At 42.6% G+C, this 23,983-nt stretch overlaps 1 protein-coding gene and 1 long non-coding RNA gene across 2 annotated transcripts in view; both read right to left on the bottom strand.

Annotated features, from left to right (window-relative positions):
• Positions 1-716: 716 nt before the first annotated feature.
• LOC138742316 (heparan-sulfate 6-O-sulfotransferase 1-like) overlaps positions 717-23,983 on the bottom strand; it is a 330,538-nt gene continuing 307,271 nt past the window's right edge. Inside the window, exon 2 of the mRNA XM_069896583.1 lies at positions 717-4,086. Within this exon, the coding sequence (XP_069752684.1) occupies positions 3,381-4,086 (706 nt within the window). The 3' untranslated portion in view covers positions 717-3,380. The remainder of the gene's footprint in view (positions 4,087-23,983) is intronic.
• Positions 10,857-23,983, bottom strand: part of LOC138742320 (uncharacterized) — a 61,469-nt gene continuing 48,342 nt past the window's right edge. Inside the window, exon 2 of the long non-coding RNA XR_011344054.1 lies at positions 10,857-12,605. This is a non-coding gene — a long non-coding RNA (uncharacterized lncRNA). The remainder of the gene's footprint in view (positions 12,606-23,983) is intronic.

The raw sequence follows: 23,983 nt of genomic DNA, 5'->3' as shown, positions 1-23,983 counted from the left end.
TGAGTGAACCATGAGAAAATGAAAGGTTGCAAGAGGTCAGGCAGCATCCATGGAGAGAAATGATGAACACTTGGAACTGGAGAAAGGGGCCTGATCCAAAATGTTGACTAAGAAAATAATTTTCATATAAAACAGATATTCATATATGCATCATCAATCAAGGAGCGGCAGAAGTCAGAAAGAACAATCACTCTGGAGTAAACTATTATCCATGAAGAAGACTATGTCAACTCAGTCATACTTTTCTACATGGGCCAAAAATAACAATCCATCTCTAGCATTTACAGGTATTTCCCATTTATCCTGTAGTTTCTTCATTTGAGTACATTTCACTCATGTTCCTCCAAAGGAAAACAAATAAAACCATTTTGCTTCCAGATTAATGAGCACAGTACAAGTTTGGAAAATAATTTTGAAAAATGTACTGTGTCAAGTTGACTCTTTAAACCTTTCTTGTAGAGATTTGAACATTTGAGTGGTCATATTGTTCCGGATAGGAATTGTGATCATGTGGAATGGGGTACTTTCACAATTAAGCTATTATTTCAATCACCAATTCATTTAAAGAAGCAGTTGATGCTGTGGTGTACTCCTTATGCTTGACACCATACAACACCACACTGAACACAATCACTGAAATATTGACATGAACAAACAATATTGGAGCAAATACTACTGTGTGTGACATGTTGGATAACAGTGACTTAGACAGCAAAGCCATTTGAACATATTCATTTATTTTATCACTTGTATCTCAGTGACATATATCAAAACATGTTAAAATTTTTCACTCAGAAATATAAGCCCATTACTCCTGATGAGTAAGATCTGCCAGCTTTTTTGGGGGGAGTGAGATTACATAACTGCATTACCAATCACATCTTCAACTACAAGTTATTTGTCTTTTCTTAATCAAACAGTAATATATGAAACCAGAAAGAGAGCTTTTCCAGAAAGAGAGCCCACCCAAGTACTCAACTACAAAATTGTTAGCTCCCCATTAAATGCTGGAGTTTGGTACCTGGGGAAAAGGAAATTGCACTGAGCGGTCACTGGCCGTTTCATTCCCATTGACCAGTGAGACTCCCTTTATGGCTTTGCAGCAATTTAAACAGGAACAAGCAAGGCTCCCAAAACGTTACTGCATTTGTTGAAGTCAATGCACCCAGGCAAAATGATTAATCATGAAGGCTGGATAGGAAAAACATTTTTTTAAAAATCCAAAGCGGCCTCTGGTACTGTACCTTAATCTTGCAGGAGTTTGGAGGTTAAAAACCCTTTGAACATTGACATCAATAGAGGAAATATCATAGTAAATTAAGATTTCAAAAGCAGCAGTATTTATATCCAAATTACACAGAATTTGCATTTATATATGTGGATCATTTCACAAGAAGATCCCTTCCAAAATCTCTAAAAAGATAAGGGGCATCATCTGTTATTGCTGAGTAGCAGCCTGCTTCATTATTTATCTGTTTTTTTTGTATGCAACAAATAACTTATTACCAAAATTTAAAATATGATACATCTCCAATGACTCTTATAAACAAAGGAAGCTACAACAGTTCGTTTACAGATGGATACATATTTGACATTTATGAATTTTCTCAAATAGAGGAAGTGTGTGTGTGAGAGAGTTAGTGTTAGATTGTGAACGTTGAAGTGCATATATAGTGGTGTACTGAGCAATTACATGAGATCTTGAATAACAAAAAAAAAGGGAGGGGAAGAAATATGATGGCACCCGGCTCCCTTCAGGAGGTACTGTTTTAACAAATGCTCTGACTTTATCATGTTTAAAAATAATTATCTAAGATGATTCTGTTAAAAAAACATTTCCTATGATTAGTCTGAGATGATGATAGGTTAGTAAAAGGTACCAGCAAGACTTCCACATTATGTCATTGCAAATGAGCTTTCAAAGAACTAAGCTCAAGGATGTACAAGTTAATTTCAATTGGAAATTAAATTGATCCTATATACGAACAATCCCAGGCCACATTTCTATTATGACTGAGGTTATGGATCAAGATCACCAGTTGTCCGTAATCTAATAGTTTGGTATCTTTCATGAAATGCAATACATTTAGAGCTGTTTTCAGTAGGGTGCTTGACATCAACTCTTAACATGAAGTATTCTAATTGCGTGAAGCAGTTCACAACTTAACAATGTTGAGAATATTAAGTGGACTATTTCAGACTGGTTAAGAAAATATTAAAAAGGTACAACATTCACTTTTTTAAAACTTTGTTTAGTCCTGACAAAATAAGTATCATGAATTCTCATCACAATGTTGAAATAAAATAATCTTTAAGTTACCTGCATGAATTTGCCCAACCACATTCTCAGATGAGATGAGTATGTGCTCAACTGCTTGTGGCTTAAATAAACTGAACCTGACCACTGATAATTCAGCTGTGCTTCGGGACAACGCCAGTCTCAGAGTTACAGAGTTCAAGATGGTCTAAGAGTGTGATCCCCAGTGTGCGGTGAGATGGCTGATCTCATCCAAGGTAAGGGCTCTATAACTAATGCAGTGTTCTAGGTTTACAAAAGAGAAAAATAGAAGGGACAACAAAAGAACAAAAAAAAAATTGGGTATGGTTCTCATTCTTGTTTAACATCTGGTATCCGATGTGTGGGTGCTATTTGTGGACTCGATGAGGTTTGACCAAGATGTCCTCTTCATTGTTGGATAATTGCTCCACATTCACATTAAGGATGTCATAATTATTTGGATGGGGAACAGGAAGGCAATTGATGTCCATGGATTAGTACCCTTGTGATGGAGCCAAAACCTTCAGGAAAGGATTTTAAAAGCAAACATTTAAAGAAAAAAAGACTGGGTTGGTTTAGAGGAGAAATTATTGGATTGAATGAGATTTGGAATGCTCTTACTCAGTGGTTCACTTGGCCAGTGGTTGTACAAAATCTCACCCCTGAATTTTAACATTTTAAAAACCATAAAATGACCACAACTGCATATCATGTAGAGAGCTAAAAACAGCATGAGTTGCTAAGCTGAAGCAAACACAATTAGTTTCTTGATGAAAAATGTGTTTACAGGTGTCACAATGCAGTTGGAAAGTTTTGTTATCCATTGTTCATAACTCCATACACATCCACTGCATTGGGCCATTGGATCATGCCTTTTGATCACTTGGTTGACCAGCTGGAGTATCCTGGCTTGATTCTGTTTCCAGATTCACGTGCACCTAGTTGGTCGAGAACGACCCATACTGCTCTGAAGCAAACAATTCTGTTTTACATATTCATTTCAACATTACAGACATGAAATTTTCTTTCAATCTCCAAGATTTGTTATGATCTAGAAGACCAAAAGTTTTAAGAACTTGATGCAAGCCATGGTGCCCCATGGCTACCATTTCTCAATATGGCTCATATAATCTTCTGTGGGCACTCGCCCTTGTTCTTCCATTTCCTCTTTGGGCAGTTCATCAGGGATCTTCTGCTGATGGTGTTCCTCCTGATTCCGTATCCGTCGCTCCATCCTTTCTAACTGCCTCTTGTACTGGAATCGCTGTTGGAAAAGGTCTTTTGCATAGTCATACAGTTGGACGTCTAGGTCATTGAGCTCCTCAATCCTATGGATTGTCTCATTATCAGTCTCCACACCTGATGCACGGGTACTGTTGAACTGTATGAAGGGTTTAATGAACTGTAAATGAAAAGTTCTCTCAAACAAATACTGTGTTTTCCTTTGGAACTCAGTCAAACCAAAGAAAGCCATATCTTTGAGGTTCTTCTTGGCGCTTTCCAAAAGTATCTGAGCCCTCTTCCTCTCACTTATAAAGGACATATTGTAGCAGCCCACCAGGCTGAGATCGGCTAGCATTCTAACTTGGCGATTGTTTGCCAGATTGAATGGACAATCCATGAATTGCTTAAGTGTGCAACCTGACCAGTCATTCCCCTCATAACACGATGGCAACTCCTCGGGTGTTGGTGTTCTGCCGTCACACATATGGAGAGATGTTTTCCACGTGGCTCCTCGTTGGACGTGCCTCCACTCACTAAGGTAGCGAGAAACTGGATCTCTCAACATGGTGATGTAATAGAATTTCCTGCAGGTGAACAAACAAACATATTAAGTCTCAATCTCCTTACCCACTGGGCATTATTGTAGATGTTATTGTCTTCCCTAGTTCTGGTTTCTTTCTCAGTCCAATCAATTAGTTTTACAAACTCTTTTATCACAATGCTATTAGATCAACATTAGGACTGAATTCAAATTTTCAGTTGGTACAACAAAACTTATTTGAAAATTTGGGATGTTTTAATTTCGTACTTGGTAAGCATGGATAGTGGAATTGGATTGTGGAAACGTTTGCACTCTTACCATGTAATTCTAACAATAACTCGATTTGAAAGCAAGATCGGGCGGGAGGGTCCAGGAGCAGGGAACGTTCCTTAAATTGTAGATAATATCACCTTTTCCACTATCAATGCTCAGGAAAATTGGGCACATGAAATTGAGTTACACCTACTGTCCACCGTCAACCAAAATGAAATTTCCTTCAAATTCTGAACATACACCGAATTAGAATTTTTCCCTTCCCAATAGAATTCCGCTGAACTAATTCCTAGTGACACAAATAGAAAATTGGAATCCCTTTTTGCTCAGGTCTGGCCTCGTCATGAACTTGGGAGAGAGATGCAAGGCCACAAAAATGGGACAGATGTGGCAGGACAGAAGAATTTCTGGCAAAGGGCCCCCTTCAGAAATTGTCCACAGGTTTACAATGGACCACAAAAGGCTTTAGCCTAACCATTCAGAAAGTGTGCAAATTCCAGGCATAATTGCTGGCTGTTCCTCTGTACCTCTTAAGCTAAGGAGACAATTGAGTAATGAGGGGTTGATTTCAGGAGAAATTGCCAGCAATTTAGGTCATGCTTTTGTTCCTGAGATGTGATCCTGACAACTAACAGGCTGGAAGCTGAAGCCTACAGGCAAGTTTTCTTAAAAAAAATCTAAAAATTAGGCTGATTGCTGCCTCTTCTGGAATAAATTGAACTGAAAGCTAAGTGATTACATAAATAATGCACAATTCATTATCTGTCAAGAATAATGCAGGAGTGCAGTTTACTTTATTATTGCTTTACAAAGGACGAGTAATTCTGTTGGACACTTTGTTGCTTATAATTGAAAATTAAGCAAATATTTATTTAACACCATGCCAGTGTGGTAACTCAGTTTATCAGACAGCAAAAGTGCAAGGAATCCACAAAGACATGCTCACAACTTCTCATTAAAGATGTTCTTGATCAAGAGAAGCTGAGAAACACAAAAGCCACCAAAATGGATTCCATGCTGAGTGCGTGGGCACTGTCTGTCGCCAAATGGATCACTGAAATTTCCCTTGATCACAATAATTTCATTTTTGTCATTTCTTTTCATCTTTGTCATTTCACAGCACATTTGTGTAACTGTGTAAATTGGAATTTAGCCAGGTAATGAATTTTGGAAAAATTATTTTGCTCTTGCTACTTGTTTGCACTGCAGGTGAAAGCAATTCTATGAGGATACTTCCCAGTAACAGTACATACCTTGCTTGGATAAAACAGAAGTCAAATAACAGGAGAAACAAGTTCCCTTGCATCATGCCACACACTCAATTTATTAATCATGTGTGGTTGAGGAAGGAGAGATCTGTTTTGTAAAACCACCAAGCTAAGTGGCAAGCAAGACATATATGGGAGACTGAAGGCATGCAAAGATGACCATTGCTGAATCTCCCACCATGAACACTTTGAGGGTGAGGGACTTAGGAGGGGTGTTCAGCACTGAGCCAAAAACATTACTGATATCAGTCACATAAAGTGACAAAATGAACTTTGTATTCTGGTGTCATATTTCGCACTCAGGAAGTGTTCCTGTCGACAGGAGTGTTAATTGATTTAATTCTAAAAGGGCTAATTACATATTGTCTTTTCATTGGCCGAGAGCCAATGATGTAATGTGTTCTTATTGGCCATGTAAAGGTGGACAACATGGCCATCTGTGACAAGCTGTCTACATGCTGATAAACTGGTCAGGTGACAAGTTTTGATGCCTTTACTCTATTTTTAGGGTTTTTTTTAGTAATAATCATTCCCCAAGTGCAAGAACACTATATCAGATTAGTGCTTGGAAGGATACAAGATTACTCTGCTTTGAGTGAGTCACTTGCTGACACCCCAAAGCCATCTGCCACCAACACAGCAAAGTTAACACTGTGCCAGAAAACTCTAGTTCTTTGTGTGAGTACAGCTCCAGTGACACTCAAAAATCCTCAACATCATCCAGGGCAAAGAAATCCACTCAAAATTTACACACACAATCCATCAACATTCACGCTCTTCTTGACTGGCAAACCACAGGTACCGTAAACAGTAACAACAAAGTGGTGTGCAGCAATGTGCTGCGGCTTGCTCGGTAGCATCTGCTAAACCAGAGACTGCAAAGGAACTGAATTCATATCAAAAGGTCACCAGCATTATCACGACTGTCATTCCTTTGTAGAGTCAAATACAGAAACAAGACCTATGTCCCTCCGAGTTCATGCTGACTCTTAAGCACCCATTTTATTCTCTCCATTTCCCATCAACTCCTGTCCATGGATATGCCTCCAGCATTCCCGCAGCCACACGCATTTCAGTCCAAACCACCAGCCACCCAAGGTCCAGATCCAAACTCTCAGCAGGATCAACAAGTCTACAGCACCCTCGGCAGGATCAACAAGTCTTCAGCACCCTCGGCAGGATCAACAAGTCTTCAGCACCCTCGGCAGGATCAACAAGTCTTCAGCACCCTCGGCAGGATCAACAAGTCTTCAACACCCCCGGCAGGATCAACAAGTCTTCAGCACCCTCTCGCATCCTGCTTTCGATATCTGGTATTCGTTCAGCCAGTCTCCAGGAGTACGGAGCCTGGCTTGGGTCCTTCGACCGCAGTCGCCAGCACTCCGCCTTTGGGTGCCCTGCACCAGTCCTCTGCTTCCCTGGAGTCTGCAACCCTTCCAGGCTGCTGCAGAACACTGGTGTCGTCGTCGTCTTATGCCCAGACCCCGTGGTCGCAGGATTTTTAAATTAAATCACAGTTGGCTCCTTTAATAAGTCGTTTGAAGCTGTACAGAGCCGCTGGTAGTTGGACTTGGCGGTAGAACCCTGCGGGGGAGTGCTATGTCTCCTCTCCCGGCTCACCGCCTGTCTGCACCAGCGGCAGCGCTGGCACTGCATTATTTTGATCTTGTCAAGTAACACTGCAGTGGTACAAGTCACTCTAGAAAAATGAAATGCACGCACATCACTTGAAAGGATAAAACAAAGAGATGAGACATTGCTGATTTAAGGGAGGGTGGAGCAATGTGATGGAAACCCATAATGTGGAGAGAATGTTTCCTCTTCAGCGAGGATCTAGAATTAGTCAGTCTTTGAAATTGTTTTCGTCAAAAGGGCAGGGGAAACAACTGGGGGAGGTCAATGGTAATGTGAAGCTGGGGGGGGTTTACATTAATTCAGAGGTATATCAATCTCTGATAAACGAGGAGGGGAAACAACTGGGGGAAGTCAATGGTAATGTGAAGCTGGGTGGGGGTATATGGTAATGTGAAGAGGGCAGTAACCTGCCTTAATGACTATCAATTACAGGTACACAATCCTTTATCCAAAACCCTTGGGGGACAGTGTGTTCCGAATTTTGGAAAGCCAGATTTAAGCCCACCCATATTGTGCTGCCGTCTCCACCCCCACCCCTCGCCTGCCCGACTCGCGCTGCTGGTCTCCTCCCCCCCCCCCTCGCCCACATGGGTCATGCTGCTGGTCTCTCGCCTGCCAGAGTTGTGCTGCCAGTCTTCCCCCCCGCCAGCCTGACTTGCGCTGCTGATCTCTCACCTGTATGACTCACACTGCCGGTCTCTCCTCTTTACTCGCCCGACTCGTGCTGCTGTCTCTCTCCCCACTTGCCAGATTTTGGAGCTTTCTGGATTTTAAATATCCAGATAAAGGATTGTGTACCTGTAGTAGCACTTACTCTACATCAACAGTGATGTTTTGAAAGGCTGGTGTTGAAGCATATCACCTCCTGTCTGAGCGGCGACATGAATACATTCCAGTTTGTCTATCGTAGCAACAGATCTATGATGGATGCCATCTTAATGGCTCTACACAAAGCCCTGAAACACCTGGACAGTAAAGATGCATACATCAGGATGCTCTTTATCGATTACAGTTTGGCATTTGGGGAGATGATAGGTGGAGAGAGGAGGGAGGGGGAGGAAGGATGGCTGGGTGGATAAGGGGGAAGGACGGAGAGAACTGGAAGAACTAGAAAGTGGGGGAGGAAAAGGTGAGCAAGTTTAGCAGAAAGCAGAGAAGTCAATAGGCTCTTCCAAAGTGCCATGTAAAATGGGGTTAACTGGGCAATTTGCACGGTTAGAGACCCAGTTACATGGCAATTTGAAAGGGTTCATCCTGGTCAGAACACAACTGGGTCCCTAACCTACCACAGAGGTATTCAGAGAACCCAGTAAAACTTACCTGGGCATCCTGCTCCAGCAGTTTGAAAGGGGAAATGGCCGACCTGGTTACTCTGGTGATGTCAGTACTTGTGTGCTGGCTGAGGTGCCTCTGCCACGACGGGGGGAGAGTGGGGGGCCGTGATTGGGGGGGGGGAGAGGGGCCGCTTCTGCTGCGGGGGGGGGGGTTGAGAGAGAGAGAGAGAGAGAGAGAGAGAGAGAGAGAGAGAGAGAGAGAGAGAGAGAGAGAGAGAGATCACTGCCGTGATCGGTGGGGGTTGGAGGTAACTGCTGCAGAGGGGAGTGGGGTCGCTGTGGCGATCAGGGGGAGAGTGGGAGGCTATGACTGGGGGGAGAAAGGCCGCTTCTGCTGCCTGGGGGGAGGGGAATGAGAGAGAGATCACTGCCGTGATCGGTGGGGGTTGGAGGTAACTGCTGTGGAGGGGAGTGGGGTCGCTGTGGCGATCAGGGGCAGAGTGGGAGGCTATGATTGGGGGGAGAAAGGCCGCTTCTGCTGCCTGGGGGGAGGGGAATGAGAGAGAGATCACTGCCGCAATTGGTGGGGGTTGGAGGAGGGAGGTAACTGCTGTGGAGGGGAGTGGGGTCGCTGTGGCGATCAGGGGGAGAGTGGGGGGCTGTGATCGGGGGGAGAAAGGCCGCTTCTGCTGCCTGGGGGGAGGGGAATGAGAGAGAGATCACTGCCGTGATCGGTGGGGGTTGGAGGTAACTGCTGCGGAGGGGAGTGGGGTCGCTGTGGCGATCAGGGGGAGAGTGGGAGGCTATGATTGGGGGGAGAAAGGCCGCTTCTGCTGCCTGGGGGGAGGGGAATGAGAGAGAGATCACTGCCGCAATTGGTGGGGGTTGGAGGAGGGAGGTAACTGCTGTGGAGGGGAGTGGGGTCGCTGTGGCGATCAGGGGCAGAGTGGGGGGCTGTGATATACTGCTGCTGCAAAAGCCGCCCCGGTTCACAGCGATGGCTCAATGACGGAGTGTGGGAGGAAATGGCTGTTTTGTTTACCCATAATCCCTCATGTCACTGGAACCGCTCAGGCATTGCATCACAGCAGCAACTATCTTCCCCCCAACAGCGGCACGTCACGGGGGGGGGGGGGGACGAGGGACGACGGATGGGGTAGGTGACGATTGATGACTGATGGGGAGAGCAACTGACGGGTGTTGACGGGGGTAGGTGGCAATTGATGGTGGGGGTGGCGACTAATGGGGAGGGCAACTGACAGGAGTAGCAAAGGAGGCCCTGGCAACTGACGGGGGGGGGGGGGGAGGGGGGTGGGGCGGCGACTGACGGACAGGGAGGGCCGGCAACTGATGGCTGATAGTTGCCATGAGTGTGTGATGCACAGGATCACCCTTAAATCGCTTGGGTTGGCAGTTTAAAAGGTGCTTCCAGAACATTTTCCCCAGTAATTGCACCCGGGTCCCAGTAGGGCTACCCAAGTACTGCAGTTTGAAAGGAACTAATGTTAAGCCCATCTGGCTGGAGCATGTCCAGACAGAAAATAAGGTTTTGTTCCTCCAATCTGTGTGTGGACAGGGTGAGATAGTACATAAGGCCTTGGACAGACATGTGAGCTTGGGTATGAAACTCAGATTTGAAATGCTTGGCTACTGGGAGGTCGCTGCTGTTTGGAACAAAGAGGAGGTGCCGAGTGAAATGATCTCCAACCTGCGAATGGTTTCCCCGATGTCGGGAAGGCCACAAAGAGAGCAGTATACCAGTCCTGTGGACGTATGAGCGAAGTTTTGCTTCACTTGAAAGGCCTGTTTTGGGCCGCGAACGTGATGAGGGAGGAGGTGCGGGCACAAGTATTGCACCTCCTGTGGCTCAGTTGATGGTGCCGATGGGCCGGGGTGGGGGGGCGGGCGGATGAGAGGCTCTTTCCTGGACCCAGCACACAATGCAACTTATGTTGAAGAAAGCACGCAGCACCCCTATTTCCTCAGGAGTTTGCGGAGCTTGGTACGATACCAGAAACTCTGACAAATTTCTACAGATGTGTGGTGGAAAATATATAGACCGGGTGCATCAAGGTCAGGTATGGGAACACCAATACCCTCGAGCATAAATCCCTCCAAAAGGTAGTGGACACAGCCCAGGACTTCACAGGAAAAACTCTCCCCACTATCGAGAACATCTGCAGAGAACGCTGCCATCAAAGACCCACACCACCCAGCACATGCTCTGTTCTCGCTGCTTCCGTCAAGTAAGGTGCCGCAAGACTCGCACCACTAGTCTCAGGAACAGTTGCTCCCCCTCCACCATCAGAATCCTCATCAACAAAATCAATCAGGGACTCATTTAAGGACTCGTACTCGTGCACTTTATTGATATATTTTATTCTCTCTGTGTTGCATACAGTTTGTTTACAATACTTATCTGTTTACAGTTCATTATTTGTTTACATTATTGATTGTGTGCAATTTTTTTGTTTGGAATTATCAATAAGTGGTAATTCTGTCTGGCCCGCAGTAAAGAGAATCTCAGGGTTGTGATGTCAGGTATGTACTCTGACAATAATCTGAAATCTTTTCTAAGTTGATATCCACTTTGATGCCTCATCAGCATTAATCTGAGATCAACTACTGCAATAATATATCTGAAAGAATTATAGTGTGTTTCTCTTTTTCTCATTGCATTGACACATTGGTTTTCACTGGAGCTGTGGACTTGGTTTATTACATTTCAAAGTACCTGTTGTATCAGTCAAGGAATTGGAAAATCTTTGGCAGGTCAAACATAAAATATTACAGCACAGGAACTGGTCCTTCAGTCCATATCTGTCCCATAGACGATGGTTACGTTGAACAAAATCCTTCCTGCCGCCTCATGATCCATTTCCTGCATATTCACGGCTCTCATAAAGCCTCTTAAATGTTGATGTCGTGTCTGCTTCATCACAAGCCCTGTCAGCTCGTTCAAGGCACCTACCATTTCTATGTGAAAAATTTTCCTTGCATATCATCTTTAAACATTCCCCCCTCTTAAGTGCATGCCCTCTAGTGTGTGATATTTTTACCCTAGGTCAAAAGATCCCCTTTTTCATTGCTGCAACATGTGGCTGAGTCTCACACTCAATGGCATGACGAGTGAAGGAAAGCACCTTATTGAATTGCATGGTCACTTTTGGGGATTACAGAAAAGCAAATGTGCCTCAGAAATTGCAGAACGTTAACTGGTGGGGTTGTTGTTTCACAGCTCTAGTGATCTGAGCTCAATCCTAACCTCCGGTTCTAGCTATGCTGTCTTAATGTGTAATTGTGTCAACACAGGTTGGTACATTAATTGACACTATAAACTGCCCTGTGTATATAGATGAAATATGGAGAAAATAAAATGGGAAGGATATGTAAAACTGGGTGTTTGACAGTTGGTGAGGAATCGCGAAAGGACCTGTTTCAGTGCAAGCGTCAGAAGCGGAGAAAACAACAATGGTATCAATAGCGGCGGAGCTTGGGCCTGTGCTTTGCTTGTGTGGAAGTGCTGGAGGTGGTTGTGCCAGTAGGTGAGGTGATGCTGATGGGAGCCTTGACGCTAGTGGAATGTGACAAATGGTAGAGCAGGGGATGCCGCCACTGATGCAGCTGGTGGTAAAGGTGGTGGTGAAGATTGGACCTCTGAGGGAGATTGGGCCTCTGGAAAAGTCAGGTTACACGACACACAAAAACCTTTATTTGGCATCCAGAATACAACCAAGCTGCCAAATTTTTTTCAGCAATTCTTCCAGCTATGAATCTGCCCTCAGTATAAAAGAGGTGAACTGAGGAGACCAAGAGGCTCAGTTCAATGAGGAAAAACACTTCAACTGTGACTGGACAAGAAGAGACTAAGTGAAGTGAATGCAGCAGGTGACTGAATCAGTAATAACGATAAAGAGCTGTTCTTTCACATGTAATTCAAAATACTCCGTGACTCTGATTTCCCATTTGGGTAGAACACATGAACATGTGGAAAAAGACCGCAGGTAATCTCCACTTCATGGGGTAGAGTGGAAGGGGTGGGGCGGAGGAGGGCTACGTTCCCAGAAAATGGACTTTTTATTCTGACTTTTCCATTTTGTGAAGGTCGTCATCTGTGGATGCATCAAGAAATAAGAGTTCTCAAACATTACAGTTTGCATTGATTTATTTACTTCATACCCCCCCCACATAAATTTAGTGATTCCCCATCTCAATGGTTCTCAACATATTTTTCCCACTCAAATACCACCTTAAATAATCCCTAACTAACCACAGAGCTTAGTGTAGTTAATAAGGAATTATTTAAGGTGTTATGTGAGTGGGGGAAAAAAGTTGAGAATCACTGTTCTATCTCAATGTCTAGATAGTCAATTGTAAATATTGCAAGGACAAATTTCTGTTACCTGAATGGGCATTACAAGTTTGGTCATTTGAAAAAAATCATACTTCACCTTTTTCTTCATACATTGACGATATTGATTAAGAGACGAGGACCATGGTATCTTATCCTAGAAACGATCTTCATGTAAATTTACAAGCACCACCTACTCTGTGGCACATGTGAACATCAATGCATGCAAACATGCTAAGAGGCCAAGAATATGGAAATTCACACTCTGGCTGCCAAGAACCAGTGGTGATTAATTTTTAAGAAGTGAAGAATTAACTTTCAGGTTCTGTGGGTTAGAATTTATCCTAAAAATATGGATTCATCTTGTAAATAAATATCTGAAATTATTTATTTGTGTTTAATAAAACCGGATGAAACACTGACGCATAGTGTATTTCTTGTCTCAAAAATAATAGAACAATATTCTGGCTTCTAAAGATTCAAGCAAACATATGAAAGTAAAATCATTCCCAAAATAAAACTTGTCCTCATTTCTTCTTTCATTGAAGACAGCAGGAATTAACAAAGCAGAGGTCTGGCACCAAGTCTAATCAAATGCCTGAAGATATTCTGAGATACGAAGATTTGGAAAATGTAGGGTAAGTTGTTGTTGGCAGATTCACAAACAGCGGTGAGGAAGCGTACAGGAGGGAGATAGATCAGCTCGCTAAAAGGTTTAAACGACAACAACTGTGCACTCTTTGGAAAGGTATTCAATCTATATTTAATAGATTATATAATATTTGTGTTGTATTAGATCCTGATATATTGATTAAACGATTATCAGATTTCTTTTATCTATTTAGCTTTAGCAGTGACCAAGAAATGTATAGCGTCTACTTGGAAAGATAGAAATATACCAACTTTGGATAGGTGGTATTTTGAGATGAAGTCTTGTTTAATTATGGAAAGGATATCTTTTTCAATTCAAGATAAGATGTCTTTTTATAAGTTGAAGTGGACTCCATTTGTTAAGTATATGCAATTAAGTTTGATTTAAGTATGTTCTTAGATGTGATATTTTAGATCTGATAAATCATTTTTTAAAATTATTTTTATTTGTCATATTTTTCTTTTTCTTTGTGTGCATTTTTTAAATACATAATATTATTAATTTTACTAATTCTTCACTCTTTATTTTGGGGAGGGGAAGGGTGGGTTTTTTTTATATATAAATTTTTAGTTCTTGTATATGTAGGGGGGGGGGTTAGGTTGAATTAAGTTAGATTATTAATGTTGTATTGTAATTATATTATTTTATTTTATATCTTTTCTTTAAATGTAATTTTTCTTTTTATTCCTGTGATAAAATCTTTAAATAAAGTTTTAAAAATAAAAAAAAACAATTGTGCGCTCAACAGTGGCAAAACTTAGGAGATGATTGTTGGGTTCAGGAGGAAGTCAGAGGGACACAACCCAGTTCTCATCGAGGGCTCTGTAGTGGAAAGGGTCAAGAACTTCAAATTCTTGGGTGTCAACATCTCTGAGGTTCTGTCCTCTGTCCTGGAACCTCCATGTTGATGCAATCACAAAGGCGGCTGGCCAACAGCTATATTTGTGAAGTGTCTGAGGAGATTCAGTAGAGTCATCAAAGATTCTGGTAAACTTCTACAGGTGTTCTGTGGAGACCATTCTGGCTGATTGCTTCACTACGGGGGCACCAACTCTCAGGACAACTCTCAATAAACTCCAGAGGGATGTTAACTCGGCCTGCGACATCACAGGCACCAGACTTTACTCTATCGAAGAGACTTCCAAAAGCAGCCTCTATCCTCAAAGACCCCCACCACCACGGCCATGCCCTCTTAACTCTGCTACCATCAGAGAAAAAGTACAGGAGCCTAAAGACTCTGCTACCATCAGATTCCTGAGTGATCAATGAACCAAAGACATTGCCTTACTTTCCATGCACTATTTTTTAAAATTTATAGTATTGTTTTAAGCTGGTTCATAATATGAATGTTTTCTCTCTGATGCTGCCACAAAACACCGAATTTCATGATTTGTTCATGACAATAAATTCTGATCCTGAAGTCACTCATTCTTGGTTCAACTTAACAATATCGAAGAAGTTGTATGCCAGTTCAGTTCTGAGGGATCATACAAGGGCAATCTTTTGAATGAGGCCTGAGCCTGTATTCTCTAGGAAATTTAACATAGTAGTTGCGTTTTGAAACTTATTAGGAAGACGGACATCCAAGAAACACATCTGCATACACTCTTTGTTTTCACCAAATTTTCCACACCAGCCTGTTGAACTATTCAAAAAGGTAAACAAACTTAAATGTCAGTACCATAACCTGTTCCAGCTGACAGCCATTTGTTAATGAAAATGGTGTATGCCACTGTGTTTCCAAGAAACACAAATAATGCACACCAAGGAGATTTAGGAGCTATCTTCATGCCCTGGCTATTCCTCCCTTGTCTAACACGATTTAAAAACATAATTGAACATTCACCTCTTTGATGCTTGTGGGAAATTATAATAGATAGTTTCCATACTAACAATTATATTGACACTCCTCATATAACATGAGATGTTAAACAAAATAATCTCTTGACCTTCATTCCACTGGCTAGTATTTTTTAAATTAAATGTAGACGTAATAAGTCCACCTGGCGCACAAGCCCCTGCTGCCGAAACACCCGAATCAACAGTTTGAAGGGTGGGAAGAAACCAGATAATCCGGAGGAAATCCACGCAGACATGGGGAGTCGAACAAGCTTCTTAGAGACAGCGCCGGATTTGAATCCAGGTTGCTAGTCCTGAACTAGTATTGCGTTAACCGCTCTGCGAACTATCCTGCTATCGATTTGTAGAATCATGGAAATAAATTGCACAGGAGATAGTTACGCAGTTCATTGTCCCTAAGACAATTTATCCAACCTAATCCCACATTGTCGTTGTCAATCCCCGGCCCTTGTTTAAGTGCACGTCCAAGTGTATTTCAATGAAATGAAGTCCACCGGATTCAAGGATAATATCTCCCCTACGTTATCTGAGTTTTTTGAATGGACCTTTCCTCGGTATAATGATGCTGCCCTTGCATTGTTTAAACTCAACCTGTAACATTATTTTGCATTATTTATTGAATTCAAAGATTGGTTGACTTGCTTGAATAGCATGGAAAACAAAGTTTTCACGGCATCTTCGAATGTGTGACAATAAACAATTCAATTTTCCCTCAATCAACCTTTCAGGCATGGAATTTGGTTCTGCCCCCACCGATGTTCAGGCTACTCTCTAAATCTCTCTATGCCTTCCAATAGTTAACATATCTATTCTTCACTGGCTGTCAATCTGCTTGCTAACAGAAAGAGCAGCTCAGTATTCCAGACACTTTTGCTCTCTTACAGCATCATATGCCTCACCTATGTCTTACTTTCACCTCCTCACAGCTCAGCTAATGAAGGCCAAAGTAATTTTAACCAAGATTCCAAAAATCTCTTTCAGAGTGCAATCATAGCTCTGAAATTCTTGGAATACCAGGCAGCTTTGCACACCACACGTGCTATCATGTGCATAATCTTACATGATGAGTGGTCTAGCAAATCAACTCAATGTACACACATAGTCATAGAGATTTACAGCACAAAAACAGATCCTTTGGCCCAACTTGTCCGTGCCATTCAAGTTAGTCCCATTTGGCTGTGTTTGACCCCCATATTCGTCTAAACTTTCCTTAACTGTATACCTGTCTAAAAATGCATTTGAACTTCGTAATAAAAGTGAAGGATCCATTCTTGTCTCATATGTTACATTCTAAATGTAGTATTACATGAAAATCTTTAACTTTATTTACCATAAGGAAGACAGAGTTGCCTCTTTGTCAAGCACCCTCACAGAAATGAGGCCCCAGTGAGGAACGAACTCATAACCCTTGGTTTACAAGGTCAGCGCTCTAACCACTGAGCTGTCAGAGCCTAGAAACCAACACTTTCTACCACTTCCTCTGGCAGCTTCTTCCATATACCCATCACCTTCAGTGTGAAAATGGCGTCCCTCAAGTCCTTTTTAAATCATTCCCATTGTTTAAGTTTGTGTCCTTCAGTTTTACATTCCCCTTGTCTACGTCCTTCATTACTGTTATACTTGTGCAGGGCTGGGTCTCCCAGCTTGAATGCCCCTAGCCTGGCCTTCAATAGCAGGTTTAACCATGGTTTCAATTTGAGAATACGCACCATGCCCTCTTAGTCGCAGAGTTTTCCACACACTTCTTGGTGAAGTTAGTTACGGCAGAGGTAATACTCATCAAGTTTGGTCACTGAGGTTAGGAGTATGGGCCAGTCTGCTGACTCGTAGCAGACTTGTCAGACGTCACTTGCTTCCTTAGTCTGGGGACAATGCAGCAGAAATTTGGTGAAGCGCAAGATTGGATTTAAAGAATTAAATCATTTAACCTATTCTCACAGTTCGGCGGGCAGCAACCTCCATTGAAGAAGACTGCAGAGCCCACCTCACTGACAAAAGACAAAGGAGGAAAAACCCAACACCCAACCCCAACCCACCAATTTTCCCCTGCAACCGCTGCAACCGTGTCTGCCTGTCCCGCAACGGACTTGTCAGCCACAAACGAGCCTGCAGCTGACGTGGACATTTACCCCCTCCATAAATCTTCGTCCGCGAAGCCAAGCCAAAGAAAGGGCAGCACAATTGGAGTAGCAGTTAGCGCAACTCTTTTATAGTGCCAGCAACCCAGATTCAAATCCAGCGCTGTCTGAATGGAGTTTGTATGTTCTCTCCGCGTCCATGTGGGTTTCTTTCAGGTGCTCAGGTTTCTCCCACCCTTCAATACATATGGGGGCTTGTTGGGTAATTGGGGTATTTGGGCGGCATGGGCTCGTGGGCCAGAAGGGCCTGTTACCATGCTGGATGTCTAAATATAAAATATATTTAAAAAAATTAACCAGAGTGATCTTGGACCAGAAGTTCAAGGGATAACTATGAGAAATGAGTAAATTATGATAAACTGAAGCCTGATCTTCAAAATGTATCTGATACTTTTGGATTATTCTGATGTGAAATTCTGTTCCATTGACCTGACAATCTCCTTGCGATCATGATATCAGAGCATGTTCATTACCTCTCTCCTGCTTCTGAGATCTTGCCTCACATAGCACAATCCCACCCCCTGCCACAAAATTAGACTGAGATACTTCTCCTGTTCATTACCACAAAACATGACATGCTTGTTGTTTAAATGCAATTCATATAAAGCATTTTGCCATTTTCAAAGGAATGTGATGGTGGGTTGTTTCAGTATTTCGATTTAAGCGCTTTTTTTAAGAACCAATTTATGATCATTTGGCCATGAATCACAAATGGAGGCCATTCAGTTCATCAAGCCCGTGCCAACACTTTGAAAGAGCGAAACAATTAGTCCCCCTGCCCCTGCTCTTTCCCCAAAGCCATGTAATTGCTTTCGTCTTCAAGTATTAATTTAGTTCTTTTTCAAAAGCTACAACAGAATCAGCTTTCATCACCCCTTCAGGCACTGCACTTCAGATCAGAGCAACTTGCTGTTTATAAAAATAATTCCTCATCTGCCCTTCAGTTTTATCACTGGACTGAAATCCTTCAGCTCTGGTTACCAACCGTAGAACTGCAGGAATGATTTCTCCCCATTTACTCTCACAAAATCCTTCATGAATTTTAAACATTTCTCCCATTTAAAGGGAAACAGTACCCAGTTTGTCTTCAATGGAACATCTACTTAAGTTCCTCATCCCAGGTGTCACTCCTTTTGAAGCCTTCTGCATAATATTTAATGTCATCTTCACTCCAAATGCATGGTGCCCAGCATTGGACACAATATACCACTCAAGACCCCAGCAATGCCTTGTAAACATTCAGCTCAGTCTCCAGTCGCATTCGACACAGCAATTCAAAAAGACAAGTACCCCCATATTTTTTAAAACCATTAATAAATTAGTAAACATGTGGGATTAAAGTGAGAATACCATGTATATTATTGGTCAGTGAATTACAGAAAAGACATTTTACCATCAAATATTTCTGAAAATGTTAACAGCACGAGAGAATCATAATTATGCAGTAAAATTATCAAGGTTATGGATGTTTTGAATACGGATTTATGTGACGTTTTATGAGAGGTCAAGCAGGATTTTTCAATTATTCTTAACAAATAAGATGAAGTGGATTGAAATTGATTAGTTGAGGGATTAGAAGAGGGCCATGAGTAAAGTTTCTTCATGCAAAGAGTGGTAGGCATCTGGAACTCACTGCCTGAATGGACAGTGGAGACAGATACCCTCACCACATTCAGTTCCAGCTGAGATGATGCTCATGGGTTTGGGGGAGTTTTTACTTAACCCAGGACTCTTGTTTGGCTGTGTCGGGTTAAAATCAGAGAGGAACACACAAACTACAAATGCTGGAATCTTGAGCTAACAATGAGCTGCTGGAAGAACTCAGCAGGTCAGGCAGCATCCAAGGGTAGAAATAGTCACCCAACGTTTCAGGTTTGAATCCTTGAACAAGACTGAAGTAGAGGTGGTGATATTATGCAGATAAAGCTGGGAGTAGCCAAGAGATGACAGGATATTAGACAGAAGGTGGATAGACAGGAAGAGGGAGAGACATTGGAAACATGAGGAGTGGGGAAAAATTAGAGAGAAAAGAAAGAACATCAGTAGATAAAGAAGACAAGGAAACAGTGCAAACTTTGCTTTCCCTAACATTTGAAGAAGAACACTGCTGCCCACGTTCCCCCGCAATGCTCCAAAGGTGGTGCACGAGAAGACACATTACAGCAGGTGTCCACTGATGCAGGTCATGCTAGGTTACACAAGGGTGGCTCACAGCTGGAAGTGCCAGATTGATGCCCCTGACTGGTGTAACATGACCCAGGAATAGTTAATAGACACTACTTTCTCTGGATGCAACCAATTCTCCCCAGCGGAGTGCCAAGTAAAAAGCATCTGTCATCTGTTAATAATTCAGGAATGCTTCAGTTTGATTCAGGTCAGTCCAGGAAAGGAATCCTGTCCTCATTAAGTTCAGCTGGAGTCTGATGTTGGAAAATTCATGAGACAAAGAGCCACCAACTTCTTTCAGTGAACTGCTCTGATTTCTTTCGTCATGGCCTTTCTTTCCAAAACATTACAGAGTACACTGAGTTGCAAGAGGACATGCATCACACGTGCAGTGAACATTTGTTCTGCACTTTATATCAATCCAGGATAAAGCTTGCTCCAAATCACAAAAAAAACCTAGTTCCCAGACGTAAACCTAGTTCCCACATGCACAAAGCAGAGTAGACATTAATATTGTGGTAAGGGTTTTTACAGCACCACCGACCAGGGTTCGAATCCAGTACTGTCTGTAAGGAGTTCGTATTTTCTCTCTGCGACCTGCACGGGTTTTTCCCGGGTTCCACCCAGCTCCCCTCCAAAAAAGTATGGGGTTTGTAGGTAAATTTATCTGGGGGGGCACGGGCTAGTGGGCTGGATGGAACTGTTACCGTGGTGTAAGAAGGAAAATAATTAAATTTGCTTCAAGGGTGAAAGCACCAACTGAGAAAAGTCATGAAAATACCATCACTGTGTCAGGAGGGAACAATGAAATGACCAGAGGAACACATGACAGCTGGACATGAATGTTAAACTCATTACTGCAGAACTTCAAGGCTGACAAAGTGAATCACAAAAATTATCAGTGAAAAGGCCAGAATGTCACACACACTTTAGTAAGTCATCAAAAAACAAGATTTTTCCAAAGGGCCAGGCCCTCTTCATTTGTTCAGGGAGGAATAGGTTTTTGTTGGGTTGCAATTTCAAAGGTCACAAATACCATCTTATGCTTTTCCCAAAAGGCCTATCTGGAGACCAGGAAAGCAGAGGGCCTGCCTTTCCTTGTAAAACCTGGACAAACATCTCAATTTCTTCTGGCTCCATGAAAATGCATTAAAGTACTTACTCTGTGAACTTACAAACCAGGTTTCAATGTGCTAGACACCTATAACTAGATATCAGAATAAGAACCATGGCTGCCTAAAGGAACAGCAGCCCAGAGATTATTATGGGGTGGGTACAACACATGAAATTGACTGTACTCTAGTGGTATTAAAGGTTAACTCTCTCCAAGACCTTCCATTTATCTATGAAGGACAAGAGGCTACTAATTCTGCAAACTGCTGGCTAGATCATTAGATAGGATTACAAATCAGAGTCCAGTCACATTTGATAGGGACTCAGGTGAACTAATGTGACTAAGTTGCAGCTATTGCTGAGCTCTGCCAAATGGACACACATGGAATATTTTCAAGGTGGAAACTAATGTGTATAATGTCAACCTGGAAATCAGAAGAGAGCCTGAGAGTACAGCAATGGTACATGGAAATGAATAAATGTATTCCATTGGAAAAAAATAACATATAATTTAAGAAATAACGTCACAGTATTCAAACAAATTTGGGAACCGTACATGGAACACAACAGAGAAGTCCTACCGCAGACCTCCACCCCCTAAAATGACAGAATGAGAAGAAGACGAAATGAACTGACCCAGGGTGTAAAAGTAGATATCACGATTTTCTTGTTTATTTTCATTGTGTGATGACATTGTTTAATGGGTTTAATGTATTGTATATGTTGAACGTTTAGTGGGTAGGGAAGGGATGGGAAGGAGGGAGGGGGTGGGGAAAGGGGAGAAAATGACACTGTGTATATTCAAGAGGGAAATGTTTGTGTGTATTTTGGTTAATATGGTTCATAGTGAGAAAAATAAAATTTTTTTTTTTAAAAAAGGTGGAAACTAATGGACATTTAAACTATTAGGGAGCCGAGGGCAAAAAGAGAGAGCAGCCAAGATTGTGCCAGCAAGATCAGGCTGGACAACTGGCCTACTCTTGTACTCTTGTCCTCCCGACGGAGGAAGAAACCATTCAGTCCATCGTGCCTGGGCTTTCCCACTCCCCTTCCTCATTTTCCTCATCATTCTATATCATCCCTGCAATTCAACCACCTGCTCACACAAGGGTCGACAGACAGTAAACAAACAATGGACCAACTTGCACATTGATGGGATGTGAGAGGAAACCAGATCACACAATCATTTGAGAGAACATGCCAATTCCAACCAGTTAGCCCTGGGTGGGAGTTGGATTGCAGAAGCTGAGGCAGCAGTGTGCCACCCATTAGAGTTTGGCCACTGAATAAAATGATGGTGAGATGGTTATTAATAAAAGTTTGCACGTACAATGTGAAGCATTCTCTCACAGCCTTCACAGCAGTACCTCCCCATTTACTTTTTTATGATAGGGGAGTATTTGCGTAGAAGGAGAAAGATTTTATAAGGAGACTGGCGGCCGAAGGACTCCCTGCAGGCTGCTGGAGACTGGCTTGTGGGAACTAGGAATCAGGAGCAGGATATGTGAGGGTGCTGAAGGCAAGAAGAGCTCCTAAAGGGGCCTCAAGCACTGAAAGCTTGAATACTGCATCGGGGGTTTGGATCTGAGAGCCCAGGTGTGCCAACAGATTGAACAGGTGAGGTCCGTGAAGGGCTCTCTTTTACTTCTCTTTTTCTTATTATTGGGAGTGCTGGGTAATAAGAACATAAGCAATAGGAGCAAGGCTACCTGGTCCGGAGAGTGATCCTGGTGATGTCTCTCTGTATGCCTTTACGGCAGCCAAGTTGATATATTTTGTATATTATTACATTTAGTGTATTCGCACATGACAATAATCTAGAATTGTGAGGAAAAGGCACATCGATGAAGTTGAGTCCGCGGCCAGATCAACCATAATCTTACCGAATGGCAAAGCAGACTTGACAGGCCATATGGCTGACTCCTGTTCCCATTTCTTATGTCCGTATGTAACCTGACCATAAACTGCTGAAGGACCACCTGACGATCTGTCAACACGACTGAGACATCTGCCTTCTTTTTTTGCCCAGATTGAAACTGTGAATATTTCTCTATCCCTTTTTTTTTGATTATTACTATCTCCTGTTGTGTCTCATGGTCCTATCGTGGCAACTTAATTTGTACTTCTGCTGTTGATGCACTTGTGTGGCTCCATCGGTAAACAGATGTGGTAAAGTCAGACAGTTTAAAATGGGATTAGCCTCTAATCCAATTTCTGTATGAGGGGTTTGTTTGTTCTAATAGTTCGATTTTCCTATGCCCTGGTGACCCAGGCAACTCAAATTTTAGATCCCCAAAATTATTCCAATTCATGAAAACCCTCATTGAATAAAATCATCCCAAGCAAATATTGTCAATAAAGGTAACAGAATTAAAACAGTGACATTTATTTTTCTTAGTCATGAAATTATCCAAGTCAATATCTGCACAGTTAAAACTAATATGAACTTCAGTGCATCTGCATATTGTACTCATGACAATAAACTCTCATATCCATGCCCACAAATGGTTGATGAGCCACACCTGCTGTGCCAGGACTAACCATTGGAGGGTGCTCTGGCCACATTGCTCAATCACACTTCATTGGTCACCATAAGGCTCCTGCACAGTGCTCCCTGCTGGGTCAGTGGCTGAAATAGGGCTCGGGGCCGAAACATCGGTATTATATCTTTACGTCCTATGGACGGTGCGAGACTGGCTGAGCATTTCTGTGTGTTTTTACAGCAGGTTTAACCGGCAAGTCTGTCTAAACTGGGCATTGCACCAACAGAGCCTCGGCTGGGCACTGGCTGTAGGTGCACCGCAAATGGCCTCAGAGCCAAGTATTTGGGAGGAAAGAGAAAAACAATTCATTGCTGACTCATGATCACTGAAGGGTTTGGTCATGCTGTTCACTCTGACACGCCTGCCCAGTGCTAAAGGAGCCTGCTGACATTCACCATCAAGTGCGTTGGGTAAAGAGAGGTCACAGCATCTACATCGAGGCAAGAGGCCAACTTATTCTGCAAAGGCAGCAAAGGAACAAATGCTGTCGGAGGAAATTAGTTTGCAGAGAGCACTGATGTGCCAGAGGGCCTAATAAATCCACATGGAAATGCACTGTCTAAACCTTTCATCTTCAGTGTCAAGGAGTGCCTCTTCACCCTTCCATTGCAATGCTACAAGGGTGAAATTTATTTCAGTAATGCTAACATTTCCATCTCTCTGCCTT

Source organism: Narcine bancroftii, chromosome 9, assembly GCF_036971445.1.
Source record: "Narcine bancroftii isolate sNarBan1 chromosome 9, sNarBan1.hap1, whole genome shotgun sequence".
NCBI lineage: Eukaryota > Metazoa > Chordata > Chondrichthyes > Torpediniformes > Narcinidae > Narcine > Narcine bancroftii.
The sequence above is the reverse complement of the archived record's forward strand: the minus strand, read 5'-3'. Positions and strand labels throughout refer to the sequence as shown.